Below are 13,230 nucleotides of genomic sequence, written 5' to 3' on the forward strand. Positions count from 1 at the left end.
ATTGGAGGGTGATTGGTCGGCAAAAATTAAACAGTACGACCAACCAAACGACACGATGATCGGCACTTTGGGGCGACTTTAGATTATTGTGTAAGTATACACACTACACGATATCTGACCAAACAGTTGGATGTCGGCTGATTTGTCCAATTATTGGACGAAAAACCTGTAGTGTGTACCCAGCTTAAGTCAGCCCATGACTTAGTCTTTTATATTTGTGATGCTGCGATTGGAAGATCTTCCATCAAGCAGGTCTGTCCTACAGCGATCCTTCTGCAGAACCTTTATTACACCCTAGGGTTGGGGTTTTAAAAGCCACATTGTTCTGCCATAAGTATCCGTGATTACCCCATCAGTCACCAGGATTCCAGTCTCTTCCGGGGCCTTTATTGGACAGTGTGGGGTTGGGTATTATTGCCCCGTTGTGGTACAGGTGCATTATGTATAAATCACGTTTCTCATCCACCGGTAATAGTTATATAAACCTGGCTGTGATGTTATTCCTGTGATGTGCAATGATGTTGCTTGTGATCGATGCAGTGTAAACGCTAATTCCTCTGTTCTGGCGTGGTGTTCCTGCAGGGGAGGATATCACATCTGCTCCGTGTTGTGTGGTGTATATAATCACTGTGTGACCATGTTATGTCCGTCAGTCTGATGGTTCCACTGTTCTAAAATAGATTTCTATCTCAACAGCCGGCGACTACGAGATCCAAAGGGACCGGATCGAGCTGGGGCGATGTATTGGTGAGGGACAGTTTGGGGATGTACACCAGGGAGTTTACATGAGTCCGGTAAGTGTCCGCTTGGTGGTTAGATTTCACCTTCACTCTGCAGACATCTACCAATCACAAACACCGTGTGTGTGATGTCATTGTTTGTAAACGGAGCTCGGCCGTTTTGTCCATGGGCGTGGGATCACCATCTGCATTTAATAGCGCGCTTGGAACTTTCTATGGGTATGAAGTGTGTCTGTATTTCACACACAATGGGAAACACTGTGTTTTATTGTCTGTCTTTATGGCAGGCATGAAATAATGTTGTTTACACTTACAACATTATCCGGCCAACGTTAGATACACTGGTGCCTTTAAATCCTCTATTTATTATTTGTTTTCCTTTATTAGTATTGCACCATTCGTGTTACACAGCGCTGTATAGAGAATATTTGTTCACATCAGTCCTTGCCCCATTGGAGCTTACAATCTAAATTCCCTAACACACACACGTGCCAATTAACCGACCAGTATGTTTTTGGAGTGTGAGAGAAAACCGGAGCACCCGGAGGAAACCCACGCAAACACGGGGTGAACATACAAGCACCACACAGACAGGACCGTGGTCAGAATGGAAACCACAACCTCAGCGCTGTGCGGAAGCAATACTAACCACTGTGCCCTCGTTCTTTAAGAAGGGTTTATCTAAATGACTGTGTGATAAAAGCAGAAAAGCATTGTTGCAGATTATCTCCCCACTATCCTCTGGCCGAAGCTACAATATGTGTGCTTGTTGAATAATGCTAAATCTTCCGTCTCCTTTACATACCGGAGACACTGACCTCAGGCAGATAAATAATAAACGATGATATAAAAAGTCTGCCACAAATTTCAACTTATGATATTTGTAGGTAAAAATGTGTTTAATAATGACACAGATCCGCTGGGGGTAAACGCTGCGTTTATACAAATCTATATATTTACATATACTGCTACAATGCCGATGAATTCGCTGTGTGACCCCCAGTAATTGTGCTATAGGTTGTGTACTTATACTTTCCCCGGACGTTTGTCCTGTGGTACAGAGGCGACTTCTAGTATATGTAGGAGTTAGTCCTCTGTTCCACAGACTGCCGTCCACATGGGATGTTTCTAAGACTGTTTTATTTCCGCAGGAGAATCCGGCTTTGTCGGTCGCAATCAAAACGTGTAAGAACTGCACATCCGACAGTGTTCGGGAGAAGTTCTTACAAGAGGCCTGTAAGTGTCATGTTTACATCTGTGGTGTTGTCACTCACTGTCCTGATACAAACTCTTCCTTCTGCATCTAGAGAAGGTCGGGGTATATAATTCAGTTGTTTGTTCCTTAATGACTCTTAGAAAACACCTGCAATTAGTGGTTTTATGTTGAACTTGATGCGCTGTGTAACTTACATACAGCCCTGACTACAAGTCTTAGGGAGCTGGAATATGAAAGGACCGTTCGTAGAATTCACAGATATGTAACAAGACGTATTCAGAAGACTATTGGAGATATCCAATTCTTCATCTATAAAGCAGCATTGGGGGATTGGCCCAGTATTGCGGTATCTGTGTCCACAGAACGCATGAGATGCCAAAATATATTCCTATCCAACCATCATTATTGCATATGGCGGAAGATGGCCATGATCTGTCCGTGTGCGCCCATCTTCAGACCGCATTAATGGGCCGTGATTTAAGCCAGAAGCTCTCTAGGGCTAAACCCAGAAAGACGATAGGACGGATTGTCCGATTTAGCCATCTGCATGTGTGGCCGAGTTTATTGGTTGAACCTGTCGATGGTCAGTAGCGGGATCAGCCCGTGTGTCACCCACAGAAGTCAACTGAGAGGCGGGATCAGCCCGTGTGTCACCCACAGAAGTCAACTGAGAGGCGGGATCAGCCCGTGTGTCACCCACAGAAGTCTACTGAGAGACGGGATCAGCCTGTGTGTCACCCACAGACGTCAACTGAGAGGCGGGATCAGCCCGTGTGTCACCCATAGAAGTCTGCTGAGAGACCCGCGTCGTTCCATCATCTTACATCGTGCTGGTGTTGTAAATGTTACACGTGTGTGTGTCCATGTGACAGGCAGATGTGTCATGCTGTAGTCAATCCCAAATTTTGCATTTGGGACCAGAAAAAATAGTTGTGAAATAAGAGCAGGGGGGGGGGAGCCCAAACTTCCATGTAAGATAAAAGGTATGGGGGAGGAATTTGCAGTAATTTATATTATGTATGTTGTGTGTATTAGTAAATCTTCAGCATTACCACCTGAGGGGGGTGGAGGCCCAGGGAAATGTAAAAGTGTAGAAAGGTTTCGTTAGGACAAACTGTGTCTGTGTTTAGTATTCAAGTACAAAAACCTTCCTCCGTGAATTAGAATTCCTGTCTAACTGCTTCTGGAGGCTCCGTGTTGACACAAGATCTGCTTATCTCCTACATACCTGGGAAGGGCATTTTGCCTCCAGGTAGCTGCAGGAATGTGCTCAGAACTCTCCGGTCACATTGTAACAGCTGCTGATACGTTTGATTGGCCAGTGGCTGACAACAGGCAGTACCGCTCGTTAACATATTAATGAGATATAGATGAATTCCATCCTACGGCTTCTGAATCATCACAGTCCTGTTCAGTGAGCTGTCAGGATAGTTATATGTCCTCTTAAATACATTTATATATAAATATTTTATGCTTTCTATACAACGTGTCTCTCCTGCCCAGTTCTGGGGCGGAGGGGGTTGCACTGAGAGGAAGGCGTCACGCTGCAGGGTCTGATGGATGAACAGTTCTGTAATTAGGATGTGTAATTAGCGTGAGGTTACAGTGTGTCATTCCATTCCTCATCCTGTCTGCATTTCAGCACGTTTGCTAACTAGTCATTGATTTATTCCTGAAATGGTAATATCCAAAATTCATGTTTGTGCAAGAACGATATCTGCAATATCCCCCCTCCCCCACATAAACCATCACTTTCATACAGTTGATGTGACTCCCCCCGACCCGCCCTTGAAATCATTGGCTGTCGTAAGGGTCCTTTACGCTTGAAGACGGTATGTTGCTGCGTTCTCTGGCATATAGTCCTGTTCTGGGCATTTTACACAAAATACGGCGCATATCTGCATTTACGTTCCTTACTGAATCAGACCCTTAGTCATCAACTAAACTACTATAGAATCAGTAATTAGAACCATGATTAATGCAGACTGTACAAATGTACTTATCAGGATTCTTATTTTATTGTTCTATTTGCAGTAAACTGACCTTTAGTAGTTCTACTCTGTGATAATATACACATACCCTAGGGACAATTATACTATCGCTGTCTTTAGAATGTGGAAGGAAACTGGGACACTCAAAATCCACCCGGATAACACTGGGTAACCCTGACAGCAATGCTAAACGCTGCACCGTCCATAATAAGTATTATAATGAATGGGAGGGACAGCAAACTGTAAATATCATTGAAGTAACTGCATTGTTTTGTCGGTATTCATTTATCACTTCCCTCGTTTTCTAATAATTTGTATAGCCTAATTAAAGTCCTGTGATCTTTGGTCATTTAGCAATAATAGGTTTAAAATGGTTTATTAATTAACGCCATGTGTTATCTATCTCTCTGTAGTAACGATGCGACAGTTTGACCACCCACATATTGTGAAACTAATTGGGGTGATCACAGAAAACCCTGTCTGGATAATCATGGAGCTTTGTACCCTGGGAGAGGTTAGTAATTTCCGTATTAATCAGCCTTATATGCACATGAAGTAGAGTATGGTAATAAAGGGACATTTGATGCAAATACTACTTGACGATCCCTTTACTTTCTTGCATCTTTTGTAAAGCTGCTCCTAAATCACCAGTGTACATTGCTGATAAAAATTACTGAGGGACGGTGAATAGTTCCAAAATATTAGTGTAGGGTGACTCTAGAGGAATACTACAGGGAAACACTGAAAACAAATCCATTTCCTGTACGTCGTATCTCAGCCCCTAAACCATTAATCTACAGGGAGCTACAGAGAGCTACAGAGAGCTACAGAGAGCTACAGAGAGCTACAGAGAGCTACAGAGAGCTACAGAGAGCTACATGGAGCTACATGGAGCTACAGGGAGCATGCTCAGTTACTGGGAGGAATTGCAGCTTCTGTAGTTACCTTTTCAATATTTTTTTTTTTTTCTCTCCACCAAGCGGGTCCATAGTTTTCTTGCAGCTATGAAGACCAGAGAAGATAAGACCAAATGGGTTTTTTAATGTTTTTATTAGAATGTAGACCACAGTACAGGCAAAATGGATAGTAAGGAAGCGGTGCCCTAGATAAAGGTTTTGCTGTGGAGCTTTTATTTATAAAAAAAGTCCTTGTTAGTGTATCAGATGTTTTCCTTGTGGGATACTAGAATAGTAGTAGTAATTCTTTCATTTTCTACAAAAAAAATAAGAAATAAGACATCAGTGATTCTGCTCAGAGATCAATTTCTCTGAAAAGCTACATTTATTGACTTGAGCATAACTTACTTTTGAATGAAATACCAGCTATAGACTGCAAGCCAACATAACAACTTTATCTCATCTCGGTCTTCTCACTTTCCAGAAAATGTCTACGAAACGCGTTGTGTGAGTGAGATTGTCAGTGTAACGTAACCCCCTTCTTAGTTACGGGCTGTTTTATAGATGGCCATTAAAGATGGCAGCCTTGCTGTCTTCCGAGCGCAAGTCATCGTTGGGCACCTGCCAACAGCCCCGAGATCACTACTCACAGCGTTAACAATAAACGCTATGTACTCCAAATGTGTTAGATTAAGGACATATACCTAGTGCCGGCCGAATCCTGAATCTGGTTTTCACTCCCAGCTCTTACTAATAGATCCAGGAGAGCTAGCTTACAGGTTCTACTAGATCCAGTTTACATTGGATCTGTAGGCGATAGGGAAGATCAACCGGAATCTCTTGCAACAAAAGTCATTCCTGGTTCAATGTAGATAAAACAAACAGGTGGAAAATATTTCAGTGCAATATTCCTGACATCTTATTTTACTGCCAAAACGCCACTAAGGTTCTCTCTACATTTTTTGTGTTATTTACACGTTTCCTTGTTCGTTAATAGCTGCGATCGTTCTTACAAGTCAGAAAATACAACCTGGATCTGGCATCGCTGATCCTGTACGCCTACCAGCTCAGCACGGCGCTCGCCTACCTGGAGAGCAAACGATTTGTACATAGGTAAGAGGGATGGATACGTGCAATTGTTCTGTGCCTGTTTAATGGGATTACACCTAAAAATCAGCCTGAAAACACTTTAGAGATTTTTAACATAAACCAACTTGCAATAAATCATTTAAAATGTAGTTTTTTTTGTTTTTCTTCATCAAGCATGTAAATGAATCCCAGTGTGCAAACGCACATCGCCCCCTGCTGGGGATTGTTTGTACTCATATACATTTGTTGAATGTCACATTTTACCATTCTTAAAATAAATTCACATATTTTGACAACTTAATACTTGGTTTAATATAAATTATTTAAAAAAAAAAAAAAATGTTTCTATAGTGTATTTTTTAAATGTGGTTATTCAACCTTAGGGTGGGGCAGCTGTGTTCTTACCGGGCTTATCTGTGTATAAACACCAATGTAGTGTCTTCTGTGCACCCAGGAACCTATATAGAGAAATATTAGAATGCAGATTATCAATTCGCAGAATGCCTCTGTGAGGTCACTACTTCCCAGTGAATTGATAGGCTGCATTCTGAGAGGTCACTACTTCCCAGTGAATTGATAGGCTGCATTCTGAGAGGTCACTACTTCCCAGTGAATTGATAGGCTGCATTCTGTGAGGTCACTACTTCCCAGTGAATTGATAGGCTGCTGCATTATCCGAAATACGGAGTCAGTCTGAAACAACGGCCGACCCCACAAACATGTTTGTTCTCTTTATTTTAAATTATAGTAACTTGATATCTGCATCTCACTGGTGTAATAGTGCGGTTGATATGTTACGTAGGTTTATATGAAGAATGATTCTTTATTTCTCAGGGATATCGCTGCTAGGAACGTGTTGGTCTCTACGTCTGACTGCGTGAAGTTGGGAGATTTTGGGCTCTCCCGGTATATGGAAGACAGTACTTACTATAAAGGTAAGAAGACCTAGAAAGGATTACTGCCGATGTCCCGTCGGAGCAGTACTTTTATATGGTCACAGTGAACGTCAGCGCTTCCTAATATGCTCATACTACACCTCCAATCATCAATGTATAGGTCATGTTTTCAGGATTTCTGTCTGTGGAAACTGGCGGGATAAATACTGACCCAGCAAAGTAGATGAAATCACCTGTGTATGATTAATGATCTCCTGAAAACATGACCTGTTGCTGCTACTTAACGACTGGAGTTGAGGACCCATGAGCTGGGTGATAAACTATCCCACGTATAAGTAAAGCTGGGTACACACTACAGAATTTTCCACCAACTTTTAATGCCGATCGATTTTACATCCAATCGATGGTCCGATCGCTCGGTCCATGGACTGCATACACACTAGCCTTGTTTTAGACGATAAAGGGAAGAGCGGACGTCCCTTTAGCGACTTTTTACAGCCATGTTGTCGTGAGCAATGATTGCAATTTCGTACACACTGAAGCATCATTTGCAGGGCATGTAACGATATACCAAAGACATTAGCCTAAAGGGGCAGAGCTTTCACTATAGTTAACACCCAAAACCACATAAAAAGAGAAGGCAACACTGTCTCTGCATTCATTCCTCTTTGTAAACCTACAATGGATACAGTAGAAGAAGAAAAAGCAACTGCACTTTTCCTGCTTGCTGTGAAAGAAGACTGCAGGTACGGAACCAAAGAAAAAGAAGGAGAAAGTAGATCTTGTTGGAGCAAAGATTGGTTCAAGAGGAGAGACACGTTCTCTCATATGCCCCTGCTACAGGAGATACGGGACAACAACCCAGATTCTGGGTATTTTACAAATATTAGTTAATAAAGTTTAATATGACTTTATAAGTTGAATAGTTTATAATATTAAAAGTTTTTAAAAGGTAAATATGAATAGATTCCCAATATAGATGCAAAGGGTAATAACACACGTGCTTTTATACAAGTGCAATGGTCTTGCAGCCAGACAGGTGCAATACACATCTACTATACAAAACACAAGTCAGTGATACGCGGAGACCACACCACATGGGACTGGTACAGGCATCACAAATTTACATACACACGCCCCCCAGGTCGAGGACGTATCGGGGGATTGTCGTGGATTGGTCGAATGTTTATACACACTACACAAGGAAACGAGATTGGAATGAAAATATTGAACGGTACGACCAACCAAATGAGGCGATAATCGTCCATTTGGGCAGACTTTTGACCATCGTGTCACTACACACAATGACCCGACCTTCGAACAAGCGGTCGTATGTCGGCTGCTTGAGACGATTATTGGACAAAAACCCTGTAGTGTGTACCCAGCTTTACTTATCCCCGTGTTCAGACAGTACGAAAGTATCATATTGGAGATGGTCTTTCCCTGCTGTACCTAAACCTCATAGGGTCTAGTTGATTTCTCTACATTATGCTTTATAGGAAAGAGCTTTTTTACAACTATTTTATACTGGGTGCTTAATGGCCCAAGAAACCTATTTTTCTATCTTACCTTTGTATTTGTAAATACATTGCTAGATAGCTGATTAATGATATTCTTGTTGCAAACCTTTCACTGGCTTCTATAAATCCTTTTCATCCACTAGAACCATTAAAAACTGCCGGCTGCTTTAAGCTCCTGGCCATTAAAGGGATGGGACTCGTATTGGTGCATCATAGTGACAAATAGCTTCATCGTTATGATAAGTAACAGCGAGGGTTGGGGATTTGGCTCGGGGATTTGGGGCAGGGGGATTTTTATGCAATTGCAGCAAATTTTCTAAAAGTTTTGCTACATTTTCATATAAGTTTCTCAATGTTTTCTGTTCTGTTTTTTGGATTTTCTTTTTGCATCCTGAACTAAGAATTAGGACAACATCTGCAGTTTAGAAGATCTGGGGGTAAATGTATCAAGCTGAGAGTTTTCCGGCGGGTTTGAAAAACCAATCAGATTCTAGCTATCATTTATTTAGTACATTCTACAAAATGAGAGCTAGAATCTGATTGGTTGCTATAGGCAACATCTCCACTTTTCAAACCCGCTGGAAAACTCTCAGCTTGATACATTTACCCCCTGGTGTAAATTGCTCAGTTGTGCGTATATGATCACTCTTAGTTTCCGTATAGGAGAACATGTCGGTGAATAACGGGTTTTTCTCCTTATTTTTGTTTTGGTAGCTTCTAAGGGTAAATTGCCCATTAAATGGATGGCTCCGGAGTCCATTAACTTCCGGCGTTTTACCTCTGCCAGTGATGTCTGGATGTTCGGTGAGTGAGGGGCTGTTTCTCATTCATACTTGTTGTCTGTAGTTAAGACTTTGAGGCTGTTCTGCATTGTAACATCTTGTATACTAAGGCTGCATACACCAAGCATTACAATTCTGTGTTTAAGATGTGTTCTAGTGCAGCTTTAGCATATTTAAACGGATATGGAGATAAGAATCATTGTGCCTAATGAGTTGGTGCATATTTACCCATATTAAACTTGTGATTACGCTGCTGTGTCTTGTACACTTCTTGTTCCGCTCAAGTGCATTTGAAAACTTGTATTTATCTCAATGGGAGCTAATTGTAAACGCTTCTTAATCGCACCTCATTTACCGAAGCGCTTCCACGTTGACTTGGTGAAGATTACAATGTCCTTTTACGTCAGAGGCGCAGCACAAAGTGACTGCAATGTGGATTACATCCGTTTTAGGAAGTATTGATAACAACCATGACCTTACCTGTGAGGAGTTTGTATGTTCTCCACGTGTTGCGTGGGTTTCCTCCGGGTGCTCCGGTTTCCTCCCACACTCCAAAAACATAATAGTTGGTTAATTGGCTGCTATCAAAATTGACCCTAGTCTGTGTGTGTGTGTTAGGGAATTTAGCCTGTAAGCTCCAAAGGGGCAGGGACTGATGTGAGTGAGTTCTCTGTACAGCGCTGCGGAATCAGTGGCGCTATATAAATAAATGATGATGATGCAACTAATTGTGCATAAACATAGGAGCCCCCCCCTTAATAACAAGTGTGTACGTAGCCTGATAAACCACATTGGAACAATGACACTTACACAGAAATATGGTGTTAAAGTTTAAGTAAATGTTATGATTTACAGACAGTGAAAAGTCAGTTAACATATAATCAGTGGTGGAGGGAATATTTATAAAAATTACTTTATTCGGTATAATGATATAGAAATGTTTTATATTGGTTTTTTAAAATGTACTTGCATAAAAAATTAATTTCATTACAAATTACTGTTTATCGCCCCAAATATGACTCATGCAATTTTTGACAGGTGACTGTCCCGGATATCTATTTATTTTCACCTCTCGGTTACATGCCCCATATCTCACTGAATGCAGTATCTTTATATCTCTAGAAAGCCTGCTGACTCTGCCCCTTCCGTGACATAGAACTGTATTAGTGGTTGCCAGGCAGGGGACAGACCACAGGGTACATTGCAAAAGAATACCAGTAAGCCTTGCAGCAAGGTACACATAGTAAGGTTTACCTGCAGCGCAGTCAGATTAGGGGAGGGGGGGGGGGCTCCTATGTTTATGCACAATTAGTTGCATCACCCTTCACTACAAAATAAATGTTCTGTGCTGCTGTGACACTATATGGGATGTGGGAATAAAGAGATTGATCATATCTCCCACCCTCTCCGCTGTCTGTTACACTGCTGGTCACTATGGTAACATCATATCCCCACCCTCTCCTCTGTCTGTCAAGCTGCTGGTCACTATGGTAACATCATATCTCCCACCCTCTCCGCTGTCTGTCACTCTACTGATCACTATGGTAACATCATATCCACACCCTCTCCTCTGTCTGTCACACTGCTGGTCACTATGGTAACATCATATCCCCACCCTCTCCTCTGTCTGTTACACTGCTGGTCACTATGGTAACATCATATCCCCACCCTCTCCTCTGTCTGTCAAGCTGCTGGTCACTATGGTAACATCATATCTCCCACCCTCTCTGCTGTCTGTCACTCTACTGATCACTATGGTAACATCATATCCACACCCTCTCCTCTGTCTGTCACACTGCTGGTCACTATGGTAACATCATATCCCCACCCTCTTCTCTGTCTGTCACTCTACTGATCACTATGGTAACATCATATCCCCACCCTCTTCTCTGTCTGTCACTCTACTGATCACTATGGTAACATCATATCCACACCCTCTCCGCTGTCTGGCAAGCTGCTGGTCACTATGGTAACATCATATCCACACCCTCTCCGCTGTCTGGCAAGCTGCTGGTCACTATGGTAACATCATATCCACACCCTCTCCGCTGTCTGTCACTCTACTGATCACTATGGTAACATCATATCCACACCCTCTCCTCTGTCTGTTACACTGCTGGTCACTATGGTAACATCATATCCACACCCTCTCCGCTGTCTGTCACTCTACTGATCACTATGGTAACATCATATCCACACCCTCTCCGCTGTCTGTCACTCTACTGATCACTATGGTAACATCATATCCCCACCCTCTCCTCTGTCTGGCAAGCTGCTGGTCACTATGGTAACATCATATCCCCACCCTCTCCTCTGTCTGTCAAGCTGCTGGTCACTATGGTAACATCATATCCCCACCCTCTCCTCTGTCAAGCTGCTGGTCACTATGGTAATGGCACCGTCCAGTCTGTGATTCTATCCCTTGTGCTCTCAGCCAGTGGCTATCGGAGGGTGCGGGGAAGGGGTAAGATGGAATGTAGCCCTCCATGACCAGACCTAATGTCAGGCTTTGCTTTCATTCATATTAGCAGAACTTTTATTTCATAGTCTAAGCAAATTAATGTTCTATTTTGTATCCGTCATTGACAGCCCCGTCCTCCAATGGTTAATGCCAGACTTTGGGGTAAATAGAGTTTTCAGCCCATGTCTGGTCACGCGATGGTTAAACATTTTTCTGGTCACATCTGAGAACTGTTTGGGGTAATGGAGCGATGTACGTTGACCTAGTCCTCCCGGTCAGGTGGATGATGTGTTATTTCTTTGGAATTAAAATATAGAAAATATAAACTCTCTTCGTAGTCAGATAAACGCGCCGGGTGCCAGCCTGAGAAATGATTCACTTAGGAGAAATAATCCGCTGACTTGTTTACTCCATACAAGAAGTGTCCTTTTATGGAGAAACGAGAGAATCCCCATCTGTATGTTCAGCCTGTTACATAGTGTCTAATTCTTCCACTTTAGATGAAATATACAAATCAGCGGCCTGTTAGAGCTGTGCCAAAGTGCTAGCCCGGGGGGGCTTCTAATAGCCAGAATAACTTCCAGCACTTTCCTCTTTATATCACACACGCTTTCATCCATGCTTTATACAAGTATAATATACATATAAATAATACTTGTACAATTCATTGATATAACATTTTTTCTATTTATGCTCCCCACTTCCTGTCTGTAAGCGTCTGCAACATAACAAAATGTATAAGTGGTCTCGAATGGTTAGTCTTAGATTAGTATGGGAACAGTAACGTGTGTGTGTGTGTGTGTGTGTGTGAATATATATATGTATGTATGTATGTATGTATGTATGTATGTATGTATGTATGTGTATATATATATTATAATGTGTGTGTGTCTGGTGTTTTCTGATATCAGATTTGCCCGGTCATTGGGTTTCAATCATCTCTTTTGGGGAGACTCTGCCGCCTACTGTAGAAATATCGTCATTGCTGGTTCTTCATCTTCTAATAATTACTGACAGTTGATGTCACAAGAACTGTTACTGACCGTTTTAGAACTGTCTTATCCATCGTAGCTTTCAGACAGTATATGATTGTCTTGTTCTATGTGTACTTGACGTCTTTGCTGCAGACCTTGAGTGTTGGTGTTATCCTCTGTGTCTGTACTCTCTAATACAGAGAGTGACTCTGTTGAAGACGGGGGCAGAGGTTTTGGTATTGTGTCTTCCTGAAACCTTTCTCCTCACATCCTTGCAGGCGTGTGCATGTGGGAAATCTTAATGTATGGCGTGAAACCTTTCCAGGGGGTGAAGAACAACGACGTGATTGGTCGGATAGAGAACGGCGAGCGCCTTCCGATGCCGCCCAACTGCCCCCCCACTCTCTATAGCCTTATGACGAAGTGCTGGGCGTACGACCCCAGTCGGCGGCCGCGATTTACTGAGCTCAAAGCACAACTGAGGTAAGAGCGGGATACTGGGGGTGATCTCGTTGTATGGTCTACATAAAGGGGTCCTCCACCTAAATGTATTATTGTTTTACCCTTCTGGAAGTGGATTGCGGACAGTAGAAAGGTTTGTCAGCGTAGTTGATTGGAGAATGGCTCCAACTGAAGCCTCTCGACGTCTGCAGCTTTACTTTCAT

General features: G+C 42.4%; 1 protein-coding gene across 9 annotated transcripts in view; it reads left to right on the forward strand.

Moving 5' to 3' along the window:
* The window catches only part of PTK2 (protein tyrosine kinase 2), a 145,335-nt gene that overhangs the window by 110,104 nt on the left and 22,001 nt on the right, over positions 1–13,230 (forward strand). For all 9 annotated transcript variants that reach the window (XM_075211668.1, XM_075211665.1, XM_075211660.1 and 6 more), the window contains 7 exons: positions 697–794; positions 1,892–1,976; positions 4,361–4,461; positions 5,841–5,956; positions 6,767–6,867; positions 9,063–9,152; positions 12,844–13,048. In XM_075211668.1, coding sequence (XP_075067769.1) covers positions 697–794; positions 1,892–1,976; positions 4,361–4,461; positions 5,841–5,956; positions 6,767–6,867; positions 9,063–9,152; positions 12,844–13,048 — 796 coding nt within the window. The remainder of the gene's footprint in view (positions 1–696; positions 795–1,891; positions 1,977–4,360; positions 4,462–5,840; positions 5,957–6,766; positions 6,868–9,062; positions 9,153–12,843; positions 13,049–13,230) is intronic.

Source organism: Mixophyes fleayi, chromosome 5, assembly GCF_038048845.1.
Source record: "Mixophyes fleayi isolate aMixFle1 chromosome 5, aMixFle1.hap1, whole genome shotgun sequence".
Lineage (NCBI taxonomy): Eukaryota > Metazoa > Chordata > Amphibia > Anura > Limnodynastidae > Mixophyes > Mixophyes fleayi.